At 48.8% G+C, this 21,174-nt stretch overlaps 2 protein-coding genes across 3 annotated transcripts in view; both read left to right on the forward strand.

Moving 5' to 3' along the window:
• Nucleotides 1-2,759: 2,759 nt before the first annotated feature.
• Nucleotides 2,760-15,230, forward strand: NFU1 (NFU1 iron-sulfur cluster scaffold). Its single transcript, XM_082072538.1, has 8 exons — nucleotides 2,760-2,833; nucleotides 5,206-5,312; nucleotides 6,746-6,881; nucleotides 9,151-9,217; nucleotides 10,664-10,778; nucleotides 11,552-11,615; nucleotides 13,078-13,252; nucleotides 13,906-15,230. The coding sequence occupies exons 1-8, from the start codon at nucleotides 2,787-2,789 to the stop codon at nucleotides 13,948-13,950; spliced, it is 756 nt and encodes a 251-aa protein (XP_081928664.1). The 5' UTR covers nucleotides 2,760-2,786; the 3' UTR covers nucleotides 13,951-15,230.
• A 1,097-nt stretch (nucleotides 15,231-16,327) lies between these two features.
• GFPT1 (glutamine--fructose-6-phosphate transaminase 1) overlaps nucleotides 16,328-21,174 on the forward strand; it is a 43,083-nt gene continuing 38,236 nt past the window's right edge. For both annotated transcript variants that reach the window (XM_082072534.1, XM_082072533.1), the window contains exon 1: nucleotides 16,328-16,422. In XM_082072534.1, coding sequence (XP_081928660.1) covers nucleotides 16,416-16,422 — 7 coding nt within the window. In that variant the 5' untranslated portion in view covers nucleotides 16,328-16,415. The remainder of the gene's footprint in view (nucleotides 16,423-21,174) is intronic.

Below are 21,174 nucleotides of genomic sequence, written 5' to 3' on the forward strand. Positions count from 1 at the left end.
CATAGTCTCTGAAGCTTATGTTTTTAGTGAATGTGGAAGAATAATGCTAATTGTTTTCTTTACCACGCAAACGGTTATCGCAATGAAATAAGACCGGTATGGCCTCAATGCAACCTTTCAAAGCTGGTTTTCTGAAGAGAACCGCTGGTTTCATCTCTTTTTCAAGCTGTAGTAAACTCTGTAAACTGCCCTGGGTCCTCGTGCCCGGCCAGAGGGTTTGTCCTGCGACAATCTCCCGTTCGTGCTGGGAAAGGGACTGGTTCCTACCCATCGCCAGCTTCAGCGTCAATGCGCTTAAGCCTCTTCCAAGCGATGGGCCAGGGTTTCTGCGCACAGAAATAAAAGCGGTGGGCTTGGCTCTCGGTGCTCGCTGCCGTGACGCTTGTCCAGCGCACGCACCGGGACCGGCGCCGCGGTGGAGCCGGTGCTCGCCGAGACCTTCCCCGCGTCTGCTCTCCCTCGGCGCTGGTCCTGACGCGGGGTTCGGAGCGCGGGGCTGGTCCTGCCTTGCGGAGTTCGCGGTCGGGGTCTCGAGGGCAGCGCACACTCAGTCTGTACCGCACACTCAGTCTGTACCGCACACTCAGTCTGTACCGCACACTCAGTCTGTACCGCACGCTGTGCATGGAGCGCGTAGGTGATAGTGAGCTCGTTCAAACCCACGTGAGCAATCACGGCACCTGGAGCGTGTCTTCAGGGGCGCTTAAGCAAAACTGAGCGAGATCTGCATAATCACTGAACTCTTAATCACTCCAAAGTGGTAATCTGTTACTTTAACTCAGCTTCCACCAAAGACTCTTGTGTTGGGGAGTTGAATTTTTGTGGTGTTTGTTTTGTTTTATTTTTTCCTGACGGTGTTCAATCAAGGCCTTCCAGTGCACCGAAAGACTCCAAAGCGTTTTTACAGTAATATCTTGATAGCGAAATCTTGTTCCGCTTCTGAAACACATTCCTGAAACCTGATCAGCTGCGTTGGTGTTCCTCAAAATAAACCACAGCCTGTCGTTTCCATTGTAGGTAGGGTGGGTACTGTCACACGCACTTAGAAATGCTCCCTGGGAAGTCAGAGGGATGATGCTGGATCCCCTGTTCCTGATCCCCACGAAGGGAGCGGCAGTTGCTGGTGGGTGGGGAGGGCAGGGACTTGCTCAGGGCGCGGGTGCGGGATGCAGCGGGTGCGGGATGCAGCGGGTGCGGGATGCAGCGGGTGCGGGATGCAGCGGGTGCGGGATGCAGCGGTTGAGCATCACTACACAGCGAGCCGGGCAGAGAATGAAACTCCCTCATTCACGAGCGGTCGGAGCTGGAGCATCCGTGGTCTCCGCGAACTGTGACGAACAATCCGTGACGCGTGTCCCCAGAGCAGCGTTTCGTTGGCACCGCACTGTTGTTAAGGCGATCCGTAGCGGTGCTGGAAGCACCTCTGCCTTGCAGATTTGATTGGAGTCAATATTGCACTCCGGGTGTGACCATCTGTGTTTCTGGTAATCATTATGAAGAAAAGTTCAAGTTGTAAACTTATGTACATTTTATTAAAACTGTATCTGATTACAATACATTGTCTCTGCTGTGCATTCCTTCTCCCCTCCCTGTGCAAAATACTTTTGCTGGATACAAAGATTCTGGGTTTTAATGAGTTTTTCCTGCCGAGATGCTGAACTCGGTGTGTCCCTACTGTTTTATCTGGCAGTTGTATTTTTGTATTATGGCTTTGAGCAGTAGATATTCAGTTTACGGGGAAGAAACCGTCGTGCCGCAGAGCGGGAGCACAGAACAAACCGAAGAGGATCCGCCATGTGAGAGCGAACGGTCCGTGACCGTTCCCTGCCGACCCTGCCCAGCTGTGTCCAGCTGTGCGGAGCACGGGGTGGCCGGGAATAGGTTTTGGCAGCGCCCGCGTGCTCTATGTGAGCGCCACGGGACAGCGAGCGCGGCCAGGAATGACCGAAACGAAGGGCTGGAAGTCTGTTTGAAGAGCTTTGTTGCATTTTTCGGTTGTATTAATTGTAAGAGAACAAGCAGAGGTCGGCCTAATGTAAGTGATTTTCTGGCCCAAAATGAGCGGGACTGTGATCAGGGTGAGGAAGAGGCAGCCACAGCACGGACACAAAATGGAACCTTCGCACAAGCTGCAGTTTAATGGTGCTGAACGTGTCTCCTCCCCGCAGGGAGACAATTCCTCCTCTTGCTCCTTGTGCAACAGCCCTGAGCAGCTGCCGCCTGCAAAATCAGGAGTTTCCACCTCAAATACATTGTGATTAAAAACCTCTTAGCTCCGACTTATTCTACAGCCCACGTCAATGGAAGATTATTCAGGAATGGGCTGAATTTGACGTTTCTTGATGGCTTGTGAGACCTGGGGGTGAGGGGGAAGGTTTTTTGTGTTTTACTGGGCCCTGTGGTGAAACCCCCTGTTCGTATGTGGTAACACCTGCGGTTCTTCCAGTGAAGACACAAGAGGTTCCACTTAAATATGAGAAGAAACTTCTTCATGGTGAGGTGGCAGAGCCTGGCCCAGGCTGCCCAGGGGGTTGTGGAGTCTCCTTCTGTGCAGACATTCCAACCCGCCTGGACACCTTCCTGTGTAACCTCATCTGGGTGTTCCTGCTCCATGGGGGGATTGCACTGGGTGAGCTTTCCAGGGCCCTTCAACCCCTGACACTCTGGGATCCCATGAAGTGTTCCCTGGGCGGGCGGAAGCGGAGGCGGCCCCGCCGCCATCTTGGCGCTGCCCAAGGGCCGCCGCCAGGGGGCGCCGCCGCCGGGCCGGGGCGGGCAGCGCCAAGATGGCGGCGGCGCGGTGGGTCTGCGCGGCGGCGGGGCTGGGCGGCCGGTAGGTGACCGCGGGGCTCGCTCCGCTCCTCGCTGCCCCTGCCCGGAGGAGGGAGCCCGGTTCTCTCCCGGCGGGATCTCCTCTCGCCCTTTTCCCGCGCGGCTGGGGCGGCCGTGTCGCAGCAAGCGGCACCGCGACCTCCGGGCCGCGCCGGCCTCTCCTCGCTCCTCCCCGCTCCTTCCCCGCTGCCGCAGCGCGGATGAGGAGAAGTTACTTCTCCTGCTAACACGGGGGCAGCGAGAGGCTGTTTCCTGCCCCAGCCCCATTACAGCAGCGTTAATTGCCTCGACACGGGTGCTGAGGGACCATTCACTGAGGAGTGAGGGATGTATAGAAGGGGGTGGTCAGTAGGTCAGAGAGGTTCTCCTGCCCCTCTGCTCTGCCCTGGGGAGACCACACCTGGAATCTTGTGTCCAGTTGTGGCCCCTCAGTTCCAGCAGGACAGGGAACTGCTGCAGAGAGTCCAGCGCAGGGCAACAAAGATGCTGGAGGGAGTGGAGCATCTCCCGGGTGAGGAAAGGCTGAGGGAGCTGGGGCTCTGGAGCTGGACAAGAGGAGACTGAGGGGGGACTCATTCATGTTTACAGATATCTAAAGGGGGAGTGTCAGGAGGATGGAGCCAGGCTCTGCTCGGTGACAACCAGTGACAGGACAAGGGGCAATGGGTGCAAACTGGAACACAAGAGGTTCCACTTAAATTTGAGAAGAAACTTGTTCCCGGTGAGGGTGGCAGAGCCTGGCCCAGGCTGCCCAGGGGGTTGTGGAGTCTCCTTCTGTGCAGACATTCCAACCCGCCTGGACACCTTCCTGTGTAACCTCATCTGGGTGTTCCTGCTCCATGGGGGGATTGCACTGGATGAGCTTTCCAGGGCCCTTCCAACCCCTGACATCCTGGGATTCTGTGAAATTCCCCCACATGTGCATGGGATGGTGCCGTGAGGGGCTGTGACCTCCCCAGCACACACCTGTGCTCAGGGCCGAGTAATGAGGGGAAATTCCCTTTTAGAGTGGGGAAAGACAGTGCAATAAGGGGAAATTCAAGGGGCCGAGTGGTGATGGGTGAACCTGCCCCACGCTGTGGGCTGTAAAATGGCCTATAAATGGGCTACAGTCTCTGTTCCCCAAAGCTAAAGGGAAGAAAGAACAACTTTGCTCTTGGAGACCTTCCTCACAGATCCCCTTGTGGTTTCTATACCTGTTACCAAGATCACAACAGTATGTAAATAACATGGCTTAGATGTTTCTGTGCTGGTGGCCCCCTCGCTCGCAGGGGGCGAGTTTTTCCTTCTCTTTCTGCCCCAGCTGCTGCTGTTCAGCTCTGTGACCCTCCCAGACAACCAGCCTCAGCAGCAGCCCCTGCGGAGCTCATTTATTTAGTGTACCAGCTTTTCCCCCTCTGTATGTGATAAGGACGAGAGAAATGTGCTAATTACTCCTCTGTATGTAATATTTATCTGTGCTGTCTGTGACACTGGGGTGGTTACATTTCAGTTTGCTCTGAAATATCTGGATGCTGTTTCCTGTGTGCAGCTACTGGAGTCAGAGGTGCAAGCAAGTATTTACACCACTGAAAGCCAGGCCTGTCACTTGTGGTTTAGCTTAATTTTCTTCCCTTCCCTTCCCTTCCCTTCCCTTCCCTTCCCTTCCCTTCCCTTCCCTTCCCTTCCCTTCCCTTCCCTTCCCTTCCCTTCCCTTCCCTTCCCTTCCCCACTCTCAACTCCATCTGGACACCACCCCTATTTTCACCACTAATGCCAATTATGTGGCCAGTATGGAGCCTCTTTTTAGCTGGTCTGGTTTCATTCTGGAACAGTACTTGTCCAGGAATATACTGAATTTCTTTAGTCCCCAAAGGGAATAAATACACAGAGGTGAACAGGGGTGAGGTACGTGTAGCTAATAGAGTTTTTTATCTTTTATCCAAATATTGCCCTGGTATTTTTTTCTTGTAAGATTTGGTTGTGCAAGAGCAGCTGGTGCGTTACGGATAAGAGCCTGACGTTGGACCAGCTAAACCCACCAAGCAGAGGAGAAAATGCTGGCCCTGGTTTAGTCTCAGGTGCCTGAGGCCGGATCCATCTCAGCTTTCTGTAAGCTTCTGAAAATTGGGCATTTAGTCCAAGCTAGATTTCCAGGTGCTGTCCAAAGGAAGATAAAGCTCCCTTAGGGTGATTTTGTTCTATTGCAGGTAAGGAAGGTGCTTTGCTTGCCTTTAGTAACTCTGAAAGAGCCCAGATTAATTTTTTAGGTGGCTAAAATTGGAGATTTATGTCTATTTTGTCATGAAATGAGAGACGGGGAGCTCTGAAAAGGGAAAGAAATGAGGGATATTTTGTAATTTGCAAATTGTGACTAAAATGCTCTTTCTCTAGGCTCTGTCGTACGATGTTAAAAGATCATAACTTGACAACGCAACGGTCTTTGCACCAGCTTGCACCAAAGAAACCATTTCTTCCGTCTGCAGTATGGCATAATGCAGGTAAATACGGGTTAAAAATGAAAAGATGAGCATTGTGTGTTTGTATGTCTTGCGGTAATAATGAAAATCTGAGCATGATAACGTTTCCTAGGTGGTTTTTGGTGAAGCACTAGCACATCTGTAGCTTGGGGAGAAGATGCGGATGGCTCCCTGGGCACGATTATATGCGTTTTTTGTATACTACGTTATTTAGCTGTTGAGACTTAGAAGGGGCTTTGTCAGTGCAAAATATTTGGGCTTTGCCACGTTTCTTTGTGTAAATGTGTCCCCTGTGAAGGGCTCGTGTTCCCTTCTGTCCCGCTTCAGCTGCTGAGGTGAAATCACTGCCTGCTCACACAACCCAGCACCAATGAAAGCAAAGCCTTTCGTTCTTAGAGCTGCCATATATATATATATATATTTTAAACTTTCCTCCTCTTGAACATGCAGCTGTGTATGGTGCATTAATAGCATTCTCCATTAATATTATCTGCAACTTGGAAACACATTGTGGCCAAATCCTCTCTGTCCAGCACCGTTTTTGTGTTTCAGTTCTGATCCCCGGGCCCTGACGAGGGACTCATGTGCTACCTGGTCCTACCTCGAGCAGGTGGCAGAGCAGTCACGAGCAGCATCCACAGCGCTCGCGAGAAGAAATTCTATAGGTGTTTGATGTAAATACAGCCCGCTATCAGGGACTGAATAATACATTCCAAAGCGATTACTCACAGCTGTGCAAAGAGCTCTCCAGGTTGATTAGCGATGGAAAAACCTGCCCTTAGGATGGCAGGTGACGCTTTGAGAAGAGATGGGTTGTTGTTCCATTTCTTGCTCTCTTGGGATTATTCTTTTTGGGTTAGTGTATTTTCATGCCTCTTTTTTTTTAAAAAAAGGCGAAAATGTAGCGTGTGCGTACTGTGCCATTGTGTACGTTCAACTCAAATGGGTTGGTACCATAACAAAGTCACAATTGGGCAATTTATAAATAGCGTGATTTGTCATCTAATGTGAGGGAGTCACAGGCAAAGCAGCAGTTTACGGAAATCAATATGTCAGCTCTTTTTGCGGCTTTAAATCCCTCTGTTGCATGTTTTTTGAAGTTATGTGGGGTTGTTTCTCAAATGTAATTTCTAAATACTAGTTCCTAGAGATTCTTTTGGGTTTAAACTTCATTTTTCTTTCCTGAATCTTTGTATCTCATCGTGTTACTTGACGTGCAGGGAGAGTTAGAAGGAAGGAGAACTAGAAGGAGAATTGGAACATGGGAAACTGTCCCCGACTGATGTTCAGCCTCAGTGGGACCCCAGGCATGTGCTGCATGGGTGTATCTACACTATTAAATGTACAGTCTTAAATCCTCATAGCTTATATGTATCATCAGGAGGGTTAGTAAAAGAAATCGGGATCCTCGACTTTCATTTAAGCTGATACGGTTTCATTATTTTATTTTCCAGTAAGAGGCATGTTCATTCAAACTCAGGACACGCCGAATCCAAATAGCTTGAAGTTTATTCCAGGGAAACAAGTGCTGGAATCGAGGACTATGGAGTTTTCCACGCCAGCTGCGGCGTTTTGCTCACCTTTAGCAAGGTATCACTAAACACATCGTCATTTGTTGGGGGGATCATTATGGGCTGTGTGTCTAACTGATGTTTTTAAGCACGGCTTCTGATCACTCTGCTCCTTTTTAAATGCACCGAACTGCTTGTTTTTAACGCTGCTTTACTTGTGCGTAAAATTAAAGCTGAGAAGATGGTTGCCAAGTCGTTCTTCTGTGTGCTCCACGGCTGTGTTGCACCAGAATGCGTCTCGTTTATGCAACTGGGTTATAAATCAGTGTTCTTGAACAGTTGCTGCGTGGCCGGTGAGACCTTTAGCCCTGATCTTGCAAAATCATTTTTAATTCAAGTAGTTACTCGGAGATCATGCAACTTTTCACAATTGGGAAAGATGGTGTAAGGGAGTAAATAGTCCCCAAATACTACAAATTAAATGTAGTAGCTTGCTTGCTTGGGTAGATGTTGGCGCTCACCTGAACTTCAAAGCCTGATGGATTTTTCCTTCACAAAAGGTTTATGGTGTCTGGGTGGATCCTCTTTCAGGAACTATAATGAGCCTCTGGAGTTGCAGCTTTCAATGCCAAAATGCATCATCTGGGGCCTATATTATTCAAAATATTCATCAATGATTTGGATGAGGGAATAGAGTGACTGTCAGCAAGTTTGCTGATGACACCAAGCTGGAGGAGTGGTGACACTGGAAGCTGTGCTGCCATCAGAGACCTGGACAGGCTGGAGAGCTGGGCGGGAAAAAAATGAAATAGAACAAGGGCAAGTGTAGAGTCTTGAATCTGGGCAGGAACAACCCCAGGTTCCAGTATAAGTTGAGGAATGACCTATTAGAGAGCAGTGTAGGGGAAAGGGACCTGGGGGTCCTGGGGACAGCAGGGTGACCATGAGCCAGCACTGGGCCCTTGTGGCCAGGAAGCCAATGGGACCTGGGGTGGGTTAGAAGGGGGTGGTCAGTAGGTCAGAGAGGTTCTCCTGCCCCTCTGCTCTGCCCTGGGGAGACCACACCTGGAATCTTGTGTCCAGTTGTGGCCCCTCAGTTCCAGCAGGACAGGGAACTGCTGCAGAGAGTCCAGCGCAGGGCAACAAAGATGCTGGAGGGAGTGGAAATATAAGCCCTACTCCAAAATAAGCTCTAGCTGCAGTTCATTTAAAAGTCAATTTAAATAGTGTAGCTATAAATGTAAAAAAGTAAGCATATTTTGAAGCAAGAATTGTATAAGACCCTGTCTTATTTTCGAGGAAACAGGGTAGAAGCTGCTTCATATGCCAGTCTCTCCAGGAACTGCAGGGTGATCAGACACACAGCTCTGACGCTTCCAACTCTGGCAGAGTTGCTTGGCAGCAAACAGGATCTTTACAGGCGAAGTCGTATGACTTAAAGTAATAAATACAATGTGAAATGGTTTTGAGGACGTCAGGAGGCGTCAGCACAACGCTGGATCGGGTTATGGAATGCAGTTCGCTGGCAGAAAGTGGCTTTTTGTTGTCGTATGTCTGCGAATAGACGTTTTCATCAACGCAGATGTGCGTGCTGGAATGTGAAAATAAATGGCTACTATATGGGTTGTAAATGGTCTGTAAATTCTCATTCTGCGTTTTCTGCTTGAAATATTGTCCGAAGTGTGCTCTTTCCCCTCGGCTAAGTTGATGTGTTGCTTTGGATGGGTGCTGATTTAGTGGGTGCTGGATGGGGCCATTTCAAGCAATTCACTATGAGTCTTAAGCCTTTACCAAATTCTCTAATTTTTCCTGTGTCATACAAACAACTCAAAATATTGCAGATTGCTCACAAAGCGAGTTGGGGTGTTAAAGCCTTGGGGGCTACTCAGCACTAATCCTTTTATTTAAAGGCAGCAGAATCGAAGGCAGGTTTTTGTTGAGCTCAGTTACTTTAAATAACTTGCTTTAACCTAAAGAGCATTCCCTGTATTCACACTAGTCCTACCTGAAACAACAGCTACCGTCTGGTTTTGATGCCGATCCAGTACCTTTTTATATACAGAATTTAATTTGGCCTCCAAATTAAAACTGGAGAGCGAGTAACTCTTTCCCACACCCTGTGGAGAAGCGCTGTAAGGTGTGTTTGGTTTTACTGTGTCCACCGCAGGATCTCCTGGCTCTTACTAAGCTGTAACTCAGAGTTCCTCATCATGGTTCTGTTTTTAGTGCTTATTTTTGTCTAGAAATATATTTTATAACTTTTTTTCAGTGACTGATTAACTAAATCTTTAGGAGTTTTCCTGAAATATATATGCATTTGGGGGTTGTTTTGTTTGTTTTCCTGACAGACAGTTATTCAGAATTGAAGGAGTGAAAAGTGTTTTCTTTGGACCAGACTTCATCACCATCACCAAGGTAAGCAGGACCGAGTTCCAGATAAACTGAAATACAAAGAGTTTGTAATGTACTGACAGAGTAAAGAGTTTCTAATGTACTGATTGGTGGACAGCAGGGTGACCATGAGCCAGCACTGGGCCCTTGTGGCCAGGAAGCCAATGGGACCTGGGGTGGGTTAGAAGGGGGTGGTCAGTAGGTCAGAGAGGTTCTCCTGCCCCTCTGCTCTGCCCTGGGGAGACCACACCTGGAATCTTGTGTCCAGTTGTGGCCCCTCAGTTCCAGCAGGACAGGGAACTGCTGCAGAGAGTCCAGCGCAGGGCAACAAAGATGCTGAAGGGAGTGGAGCATCTCCCGGGTGAGGAAAGGCTGAGGGAGCTGGGGCTCTGGAGCTGGACAAGAGGACACTGAGGGGGGACTCATTCATGTTTCCAGATATCTAAAGGGGGAGTGTCAGGAGGATGGAGCCAGGCTCTTCTCGGTGACAACCAATGATAAGACAAGAGGTAATGGGTGCAAACTGGAACACAGCAGGTTCCACTTAAATTTGAGAAGAAACTTGTTCCTGGTGAGGGTGTCAGAGCCTGGCCCAGGCTGCCCAGGGGGTTGTGGAGTCTCCTTCTGTGCAGACATTCCAACCCGCCTGGACACCTTCCTGTGTAACCTCATCTGGGTGTTCCTGCTCCATGGGGGGATTGCACTGGATGAGCTTTCCAGGGCCCTTCCAACCCCTGACACTCTGGGATTCTGTGAAAGACACGGAGTTTCAAAAAGATGAGCTGAGATGGAGCTGCCTGGTAGGTGCCCATAGGGGAGATCCAGTCAGACTCTTGGACACGTGTAGTTAAAGTACCAGAGGCGACGTTCACAAGCGGCATAAAGGGAATTGCCTTTAATAGAAAAAAAGAATCCTAAAGTGTGGGTAAGCACTGGGGTGGGGAGCACAGAGAAGCTGCAGGTTCTGGAGCGGTTCCACAGGGACGGACAGACAGACGGACGGGTGTGCGAGCAGGACGGAGCTCATTGCGGGTGGGGTTGTGCTTGCACAAGGTGTGGAGCTCGTGGCAGCGGAGATAAGGTAACGTGTCTGCTGGTACTGTGGGAAATGCCGCAAATGAGAATTTGGCTCGAAAGGAAATGGAACCAACTGATCTTGAGGATCTGAAAGTTTGGGAAAAACGTGGCAAATAATGTGTTTGGGAGGCTTCTTTTTCACCTCTTTTTAGGTAATATTTTAGTAGCGCTTGGCTTGCAAATAAGGAAAACTTTCTGTCGACTGTTTTAAGTAGAGTCTTGATGAGCTTTTTTGGCAAAGTTGGACTTGACAAAACGATGAAATCAAATCCACGCATCAAACATGAGAGCCCATTATGTTTTTCGAAAGTAAGAAGAATCTCTGCGTAACTTCTTATTAGGAGGCACATACTCTGGTTTTATTCTTGTATTTTTTTCTGCTGATTCTCATAGGAGAGTGAAGATCTGGACTGGAACTTATTGAAACCAGATATTTATGCAACCATAATGGATTTCTTTGCCTCTGGCTTACCTGTAGTTACCGACGAGGCACCTCGGACAGACACAGGTAAATCAGACTCTTCAGGCCAAGGCCAGTGACTGCCATGGAGTGCAGGTTTTGTTATTTCCCTCCTTGAATCAAAAAAGAACGCCCAGGCTTAATGTCTGTGTCTTAATGATGGCTTTATGGTCTTAAATGAACGAGAAATAGTAAGAAGCCTTTTCCAAACTGTAATAGAAAGTAAGAATAACTTGCAGTTTAACTCAACTTTTATTTTCTCATTTGCAACTTACCGACTTAAAATGATTTTTCTCGCCTTTTAAGGAAGGTGACAACCATTGAATTCCTCTCTGCTCTGTCTGGATTTAATGTCAATATTAATACAGACTTTATTTCCTTTGAAAAAGTTGTCTTTAAAAATGCTTCCATGAGCCCAGCAATGCGCTTGAAATGGCATCCGGAGCTGCTAAACCCAGACGTGCTCATCATTGTTCTCCTGCTGAATGTTTTTACGTTGCTAAAACATGCTGAGGACCCTTCCTTAACCTGTGAATCATTATTGAACGCTACTCGTTGCTTCCTTTAGAGGCTGTTGTGTGTTAAGGCCTCTGCCTGTTGAGAAGAACACGGTACCAGTGCTGGGTTTTGTTGCTGAAAGCCTGGGATGTAAATAAGGATAAGGCAGGAAAAGATTACTCCGAATTAAGACTTCAGCCTTCTGGTTTCAGCCCTCAGCAGCGTTTTAATGCTGTTCCCTTCTGCCATTATGGAGACAGAGTGTTAATAATCCTATCTGAGTTCTCTCCAGTTTCTGATTTGCACATTTTTCCCTTCCCAAGCTGCATCAGATGATGACGATGAGGTCGTGCTCATGATTAAAGAACTGCTGGATACAAGAATAAGGTAAACTGGGAGCGTTACTGCTGGGCTCGAGTTAGTCCTGGGTCTGGATTTCTTACGGGCGCAGTGCGTTTTCCTCTGGGTATGTGGGAATTCATGGCTCAGTATTGAGTGAGGGGGTTTGAAGTGACAGACTTGAGAATGCCGTTTCCTCTCGTTGCAAACTTCCTATCTAGTTGTCCTGTTTAAGCGGACGGTTTGCTGAACAAAGTCCTTTGTGCTGAGGATATTTTTATGCTCATTAATTGTCTTCCAAGGTGAACTGAAAGGAATAAGCAGCTTGACATTTCAGATGCGGGGAAAACGTCTGCTGGCTTTCTGAAGCTGTGGGATCTGATGCCAACGTCTTCCCCAGCTCACCAATTGCAGGAACCAAAAACCTGTATGTTGGTCAAAATCACAGAATTCAGTTTAGTTTCTCCAGAAGTTACGGTGAACTTGGGCTTTTGTGTTTCCCTCCCTCCCTCCTTCCTCCAGTGGACCAAGCAGCTGCTGATGAGAATATTAGCAGTGCTGTATCATACTTCAGTTTATAGCAGGATAGTTCACAGAAACTATATCTAAACCGGTGGTATGGACAGAGAATTTACTCTTTAGTCAATTAGAAATACATGCAAAGGAGTTGTCAGAAGGTGCGGGGTGGAGAGAATGCAGCTCTGAAAGGTCCTGTTAAAGAAGTTCATTTCAAATGAGGAAAAAGTGACTTTTTCATCATGTTCTTTGGCTTTCCGGAATGGAGGAGTTGTTAATAAATGTGTCAGATTCTCTGAGGAGCCCAGTTCTCAAAAGAGTTATTTTGGAAATCAGTATAAAGAGCTTCTGTTAGAGTAACTTGATGGTTTTAGCTTGGTCTGGAAAAATGTTGCTATGGGGACCCGGTTACAATGCTGGGCATTCGTCGCTGGCAAAAGGCGACCAGGCTGCAGAAACGCTCGTGGTACCGGGGCTGATCTTATCAGATGCTCCTTTCTTCACCCCTTACCAGGATTAAGCTTTTCTATAATTGGAGCTTTTTCTGCCCTGTGTAAACTATGGTGAGCTATGTATTCATGGAAGCACCAAAGAACTTGTTACCAGCGCCCGTGTTCAGGTAACAGATGTACACGCATCACACGGTGGGACTCACACCTATTATATTTGCCACATAACCGAGGCAATCATCATTCCATGTGGGGAGGGTCTCAGGGAAAACCAGTGTCTCTTTTGCCCCTAGAATTTCAATGATTCCTTGTGTGCCGTTGCATTCATTACAAGTCTGTGTTGCTTAACGTGACAATAACTGTCAATGTGAGAGAGTCCAGCAAAGTGTGAATTGTTGGGCATTTGAACCGAGTGGTTGTAGAGAGCTTCAGTTACTATTTCTTGCCAGTTCTTTCTGTATATTAAATTGAGCTTTACTAAAGATGTCTAGCAAGGAACATATTTCAGCCATACTCGCTTTAAATTGCGTGTCGTGCTCCCCCAGGCCGACGGTGCAGGAGGATGGTGGCGATGTTATTTATAAAGGCTTCGAGGATGGGATCGTGCAGCTGAAGTTGCAGGGGTCGTGCACCAGCTGTCCCAGCTCCATCATCACCCTGAAGAACGGGATCCAGAACATGCTCCAGTTCTACATCCCTGAAGTAGAAGGCGTGGAACAGGTGGGTTGCTGAGCAATAGCAGCTGTTTTGCATGGAAAACGACGTCTTTGTCCCTTTCCACCGCAGACAGGTTGGCAGTTTAAGTGAAAGTACAGGCTGCATAGCTGCAGTTTTTCTGAGTTAGAAGCAGAACCGTGCAAAGTCCTGTACAAATACATGCACCACAACACGCCGGGGCTGCCCGGTGGACAGCGGCGTTGCAGAAAAGGCTCCATGTGGAGCCTGCGCTTCCTGTGGCAAAGGTGGCGATGGCCCTCCTTGGACTCTCCAGTGTGCCCGTGTCCCTCTTGCACTGAGGAGCCCCCACCTGCACACCGTGTTTGCCACTGATCGTTACCTCTGTGCTTTGGTGTGATACGGGACAAGCTTTTGTCCCCTTAAATACAGATTCTTTTGCTTCCTTGTTAAAAATCCCATACGCTGTAGTGATCTGACAGCCTTTGTAATAACTTGATGAGCTTCTGTTATTTCAGCCACGCTTCCTCCTGGCGTTTTTGATTGCGAGTTTGTGTTGTTGATGTGATCGCTGTCGTTCAGCGCTGTGGAAGAACCGCTGCTCTGGTTGGGCGCAGCAGGGGTTAATGTCGTACATTCTCTATGCAGTGCTGAGAGTTCAAACCGTTTACCAAAGTTACTTCTGGATCTGATTTCAGGTTATTGATGATGATGATGTGGAGAAAGAAGCAAATTCTACTTGAGCTGGTATCATCTACGGCCAAATAAGTATTTACCTCCTGGTGTGTGCAAAGAAACTTTGTGCTGAGGAACAACCAAATTTGCCTTTCTTTTCAGAAAAATAGTTGCACTTAATGTCTGTGGTAATGTATCATCAGTTTAAGCAGTTTGTCCACTAATTTATTAAACGCCCTCTGTTCAAAAATGAATCCTTTTGCTCTGCTTTGTGCTGTGTCTTAAGAAAGAAATGAAGGCTTTAAAATGGTGATGCATCTCTCCGTTGTTCTCCCATACAAACTGAAAAAAAAGAGGCGGCAAAAGTTTCCTGATTGTTGTTTGTGCAATAAAAATATATAAATTTTATACCCCCAAACCTCGTGGGGTTTGCAGGACTATCTGCCTTTACAACTGGGAGGTTCAGATAGTTCATTTTATTGCGTCTTGTTCAGCTGTTTGTTTTAGAGGATGTAGTGTTGCCATCACTTGTGGAAAGTGACCTACGTGTTCGCTACCACTGTGCAAAAAAATAGCAACAGAAACAAAGAAAGGGAGTTGTTTGTTATAAAAATCAGATCTTTTAAAATAACTGTTAGAAGAAGATGATCCTTATCAGCCTTAGTAGGTAAAGAGACTAATTAACTTGCTTAGAAGTAAAATTGTTCAGCTAATCGTTTGCTTAAACTTGGAAAAGATGATTTCTCAACATAATATTCCCAACGTCCAGATGAACGTGCGGTGCTTACGGGCACAAATGGCACCGGTAGGACAGCAAAGCAAGCGAATACATTTACCTGGGCCGTATCCTGTTCTTCCGCAGCGCGCACAGACCTTGGCTGGCGGAGCAGAACACATTCCAGTTCTAGAGACCACGGGAAGAAGAATATTTATTGTTCCGAAATCGAGCTACGTAAATCACGCTTTGCAAGTCCTTCTGTTTACTTGAGCGCGTGGGATTGGATTTCTTCCTGGTGATGGAAGCAGATGGCTTTGCTGATGGAATGCTGCTTCTTTGCGCTGCCGCAGCCGAGCTGGGTTTGTGGTCGTTGTTTGGCGTTGGTTGTGGTCGTGTTCCCTGTGCGCAAGGATTTGACAGCGGTGTGTTCCCTCCTTCCCTCCTTGCCAGTGCGATTCCACCCAGTCCCTGAACAGGATCAATTAAATCAGCGGAGAATCCTTTAGCGTGCGGATCAGCATGTGGTAGCCATAAACTTCATATTACTTGCTAGAAATTTGAAAAGAAATATTTTAGCAAAATGTTTCTTCGGCTTTCATGGAGAGTAATAACCTACAGTCGTTTGAATTACCCTCTCAGGATTTGGAAATTGGTTTGAAATTACCGTATTGTATTTACTTCGTTATGAAGCATCTTAGAAGTGTATTGATGAGCCTACCCCCATGTTCAATAAGAATCAGCAAAGCATAGAATGGCAAGTAGTGTTTCTGGTTTCTCAAAAATAGAGATTTTTAGGCCTAATGTGTCAATTTAATGCACTCTATAAGCCAGAACTTAGGCAGAAAAGTAGCTGTTTCACGTGTTAAATAAAATGTCTCTCTTAAAGGTGTGGTCTTTGTTCTTTCGATAGGCAGTACTCCGGGATCTGTCATTGTATTTCCAGTCTTGCTTCTGTTGGGTTTTGATTTGTACAAATAGGACCAAATGAAGCCCGTGTGCCCTGAGGTGGGACATGAAGCATCTTGTGATGTTGAGACTGAAGCAGGACAGGGAACTGCTGCAGAGAGTCCAGCGCAGGGCAACAAAGATGCTGCAGGGAGTGGAGCATCTCCCGGGTGAGGAAAGGCTGAGGGAGCTGGGGCTCTGGAGCTGGACAAGAGGACACTGAGGGGGGACTCATTCATGTTTCCAGATATCTAAAGGGGGAGTGTCGGGAGGATGGAGCCAGGCTCTTCTCGGTGACAACCAGTGACAGGACAAGGGGTAATGGGTTCAAACTGGAACACAAAAGGTTCCACTTAAATTTGAGAAGAAACTTCTTCTCAGTGAGGGTGTCAGAGCCTGGCCCAGGCTGCCCAGGGGGTTGTGGAGTCTCCTTCTGTGCAGACATTCCAACCCGCCTGGACACCTTCCTGTGTAACCTCATCTGGGTGTTCCTGCTCCGTGGGGGGATTGCACTGGATGAGCTTTCCAGGTCCCTTCCAACATTCTGTGATCCTGTGAGCTCTTGGGGCTAATCCCGTTAATATCAGTAACCGGCAGGATCGCCCCCGCTGCAGCCCGGGGGCGGCGGCACGAGCAGCAGCGCAGCCGCCCCGGGGCTCCGCGCTGCCGCTGCGGCCGGCCCCGCCCCCCCCGCCGGCGGACGCGGATCCGGTGCCACGTCCCGGGGCCGGGCTGGGGGCGGAGCGGGTGCGCGGCCCAATGGCGGCGCGGGCGGCGCGCATGCGCGCTGCGCCCCGCCGCGGGGGGCGGACGGGCGGGCGGCTCCGGCGCGCAGAGCCAGCGCGGCGGCGGAGCGGAGCGGAGCGCATCATGTGCGGTGAGGGCGGCGCGGGGAGCGGGCTGGGGGGCGCGGCGCACCCCGCGGGACGGGGAAGGGGCTCTCCGGGCGGCGTGGGCCGGGGCTCGGCGCTGCGCACGCCGCTCGGCCGCCGGGGCAGCGCTAGGCCGGCCGGTGCCGCCGCGGAACAGCCCGGCCCGGGCACCCCCGGCAGTTTGAGCGGAAAAAAGGGGGCTGAGCGGTTCTGCGCTTCTCCGGTATAGCGAGCAGGGGCCCCGTCTCCGCTGTCTGAAAATGTCATCATCTTGCCTGCGCTCCGCGCACGTTTCTCCGGAGGAGGCGTCTCGCGACGCTTTAATAATTTGAAAGGGCGAATTCTCCTCAAATTCAGAGCGAATGTGGCCGGAGCGCTCGGAGGGGCAGCGCCCTCGCTCTGCCCGGGCCGCCGCAGCGCCGCACGGACGCGGGTTGTGCGGGGCAGCCGGGATGGTGGCGGGTTCTGCTGCTGGCGGGAGGGTGGGGACACCCCCGTGGTCAGGGGGGGACACCCCGTGCTGAGGGTGGCGGGGACACCCCCGTGCTGGGAGTGGGGACACCCCCATATTGAAGGTGGTGGGGACCCCCCCGGGGGTCAGAGGCTCAAGTTCTCCAGAGCAGCCCCGGTGCCTCTCGGTGCCGTGTCCGCCCTAGGAAAGCGATACAGGTTTCACCGGTCATATCAAAATAACCACTCCCGCTTTTGGATGGAAAGTGTTGTTTAGTGTTACGTTTTTAGGCATTACAACTTGCCATGTGGATGCTCGTACCTCCATTCGAGTTTACTCGCTCCAGGTTGCGAGGCAGAGAGGTAAACGGGTGTAAACGCGGCGGAGCGGTGTCTGTCGCGGGTTATTCTCTGGCTCGTTGGGGCTGTTGAACACCTGCCCTCAGTGACCCGCAGCACAAACCACCGCTCAGGTGCTTCCCATTCGCCACATTAGCACAATTACTCTACAATTACTCTACCTCATCTTTTGGACATAGGAATATAATTTATCCTTCTTCTTTCTATCACGTCAGCTTCATGTTTTTGCCATGGAAATTCACGCAACGGTGATGTCTTGGCTCTTCTTGGTTGTCTTTCTGCATTTCCTTCTATATTTTCTCTGTGCAAAATTAAAACGATGCTCTAAGCAAGATTGTGGTTTTTATACTTAATGTGCAAGTTGCCGTTTCTTTAATTGTTTTTGCGAGATTGAACCAGTGTCACCTTCAAACCCTCAAGTCTGTGTAGCGCTACAAAGAGACAATCAGAAATTCACACTTCGGCTTACATCTAACGCTATATTAGCTTGTGTTAAAAGTACAAAGTGGAGCAAAGCTAAGAATAGAGGGGATAATTATTATTATAAATAGCTTGCCGCAGGAATAGGGATGGTTTTGGTGCCTTGTGCTTGCCTTATTTGACGTCCAGCCTTTGGAAGGTGAAGCATTATCATTCCGCTCTTTGCCTTTTTAACCGAGGTAAGTCCTGAAAATGCTGTGAGTAGTTATGTAGTTGCATTCAAGATCCAGTGTGTTTCTCCCCTTTTCCACATAAGTGAAGTTCTTGGATACTGATTATGAAACAGTAAGAAAAGCATCAAGGATTATTGGCCGTGTAGTTGAGTCTTGTTTTGGGAGCCAGAGACATAGTGAAAAAAGGAGAGCGTGAACTGAGCGTGCTGATGCAGAACAATAAGCTTTGGGAGCGGAGGGGGCTCCGAAGGCCGGGAGCACGCGGTCGAGGCCGGGTCGGGGTTTGCGGGAACAGGAGCGGAGCTGTTTGGGGCCCGCGGTGCTGCCACGTGAACCCTTGTGACGGGCGGTTGGGCAGAACCGGAGCTCCGGAGCTGGCTGGTGAGCGTGGTTTTGGCTCACGTTGGGAAACGTTTCTGATGAGGAGAGACTGAGAGAGGCTGTTCAGCCTGGAGGAGAGAGGCTGAGAGGGATCTGATCAATGGGATCGTGATCTCAGGGTGGGTGTCAGGGGATGGGCAGTTCAGTGGTGCCCAGCGCCAGGGTGAGGGGCAGCGGGCACAGACTGAAACACAGGAGGCCCCATCTGAACATGAGGAGAAACTCCTTTCCTTTGTGGTGCCAGAGCCTGGCCCAGGCTGCCCAGCGTGTGGAGTCTCCTTCTCTGAGACATTCAAACCCACCTGGACCCACCTGTGTGATCTGCTTGGTGACCCTGCGTGAGCAGGGGTTGGACTGGGGATCTACAGAGCTCCTGCAACCCAAACCATCCCGTGATTTTGTGAGCCATTAACTGCAGCGGCAGGTTGGGCTCTTTCCGTACAGCACTAGACTCCGGCAGAGGAACAGAGTAAGCACATTGAGGCGTTGTCTTCTCAGATAGCCCTGCAAATGTCATAAATAGCACAGCTGGCTTGTAGGAACTCTGAGTACTTACGCTAACAAGACTTAATTGTCTCTCCTAAGTGACAGCAGCCCACAAACCCTCCGACAACGCTGCTGTAGGTCAGGATATGCATCGCTTTATCTCGCCACGCTGTCCGCCGGGCACACGGTCCACGTGCTGATTTTTATCCGACTCATCTCTGATATTATCATCTATTAAAATGAGTTTTTACAAGAAAAAAAAAAGTGATAATGCTGCTGTTGTTATCTGAGTTCTCCCTATGAGAGACTGGAGTTACCAACACAGCGTTTTCAACATACAGATAATGTGGTGTTGATGTTGACGTGTGCGTGACCTTACAGAGCCCTGTGATCTGATGTGCTTGTACCACTTGACGGGCAAAGGAAAGGAGCCTCGAAATTTGGGTCTTGGTGCGTGGCACGAATGGCAGACCTGCTGTGTAGATGTGCTGGGTTTTTGTTTTTAATGGTTTCAGTGAAAAAGAGCTTTTGTTCTTGGTGCGTGTTACAGATTTACAGTTTGAAGACCTAGCCAGGTATAAATTGGGTGTGCTTTGGTCTGAATGCACCAAACCAGTTCAATGGCATCTATGAAAGGGTTTGGAAAACAGGTTTTGCAAGGTAGCCAGGCTCAAGAGGCTGTTCTGTAAATAAGTAAACCTGTCGTATGCTTTTAACGACACAAAGGGATTGTAGAGTTTGGGTCTTGTATTACTAGTGATTGCCGAAGATTAAATCAGGCTTAAGAAGGAGTTTCAGGTAGGCCTGTGCTTGGGGTTGATGGCTCCAGACAGAACCCTGTGGAGCTGCAGAGTTGGTGGTGAATCAAACAAGCCAAATGCTTAACGCCTGTATGGTATGGGGAGTGATGGTTAAAATGTAAGTTTGGAGAGGTATCGAGTTCCTGAGAGAATCAGCTGTGCGGGAGATCGTCTGTTTTGAGCCAAACAGCCAGGAGGGGACAGACGCACATAGAATCCGTTGTACGTGGCCCGTGTGGCGCAGGTTTGTACAAAGCGCACACATACACTAAATCATTGGCACCCATGACCTGTATAGCTACAGTTCAACACACCGGGACTGAGCTGATTGCTGTTTCCCCAGCGCAGACTTGATGGGTTGAACACAAACTCTCCCATATACGCAATAACGATCGTCTGCGTGTTTCTGACCATTTTCTCGTTCAAACTGTGCAGGATTAGCCTTGTTCGGATTGGCACGATGTTCCACCTCCCTGAACCACCGGGCAGCACATAACAGGAGCTCCGGTGGGTTTTGAGCGTCGGTTCCGGAGCGTTGTTCTGCGCCACGATGAGCGTCTGGGTTAGAACATGTCACTTTGATCACTTTTGCCAGTCTGTAGCATATATTATGTATATGCTATTTAGTAGCCTGCGTCTAATTTGTTGGAGATGTGAGGTCTAATAATCATCACCAGGATAAAGGGTTCTTTGGAATTGCCGAGCGGATGTACCGATAACATCACCTGTTGAAATGGTTCAAACAGAGTACGGTATGGCATGAAGGAATTTGTAAATCCGTCAGCAAACCCAGCCTGAAGGCTTTTCTGCTTTTGTGGGAGCAGGATTAGGAGAAGCTGTTCTGAGTAACTTCACGTATTTAAGACACTGGAGAGGGTAATTTATTCTTACCTGGAAGTGGTGATTCATTTCATTTGCCTGTGAACTTACCATGGAATAAAGGAACCATAAAGTTCATGGGAAAATGAAGTTCTCAGAAACAGCGTTTTGGTGACTGTGAACAGTAGAAATCACGACTGTCCACTTGGTAAAAATGCTGTTGCGTTAAACCTGTCAGCAATTTAAAGGAAAACCTTTATGCGGCTGTCATTAAGAACACCCCGATTTGTGCTTAAAGGCTAAAAACCGGTCCTAAGAGAGAGTTGAGTTCCACAAGCAGTCGAATACCTGTTCTGCTTCACCTTTTTAAGGCAAACCTGCAAGCAAGGGAATGTTTTATGTTCTAAAGGGTATTGTTCAAGGTATCTCACTTCAGAGAAATACACGCAGCGCTTCTTAGTGGGATTCAGGAATTGTATGATAAGCCGGCGTGCTTTAAACAAGTCTCTTCAGTGCAGTCCTGTGTCAGGTTACTAATTGAAATGCTTTATTCTGTTGTAAAGCGTGGCTGCTGTTCTAATCCTGAAGTATATTGGTGTATTCGGGCCTGTCAGATATAAATTCCTGTCTTGTTTTTGCTGGGAGTTGACATTATAAACAGAGCTGGACTAGAGTGAAGTTCACGGGGGTTTTTTGTGGTTTCACGGAGTGTGTATTTCACTCCAAACAATGCCCACTCAAGGCTCGTCAAGCCAGCCTAATTAAATGTCATTCAGGTATCTTGGTTTGCTGTAATAACTCATTTTTC

This window comes from Streptopelia decaocto, assembly GCF_964273445.1.
Source record: "Streptopelia decaocto genome assembly, chromosome: 25".
Lineage (NCBI taxonomy): Eukaryota > Metazoa > Chordata > Aves > Columbiformes > Columbidae > Streptopelia > Streptopelia decaocto.

Bases quoted from the DNA above. Each gene is read 5' to 3' on its own strand.
- NFU1 (XM_082072538.1), top strand. From the start codon at position 2,787: ATGGCGGCGGCGCGGTGGGTCTGCGCGGCGGCGGGGCTGGGCGGCCG. The intron at 9,218-10,663 runs GTAAGCAGGACC...TGATTCTCATAG, and splicing joins ACTTCATCACCATCACCAAG to GAGAGTGAAGATCTGGACTG. The intron at 10,779-11,551 runs GTAAATCAGACT...TCCCTTCCCAAG, and splicing joins GGCACCTCGGACAGACACAG to CTGCATCAGATGATGACGAT.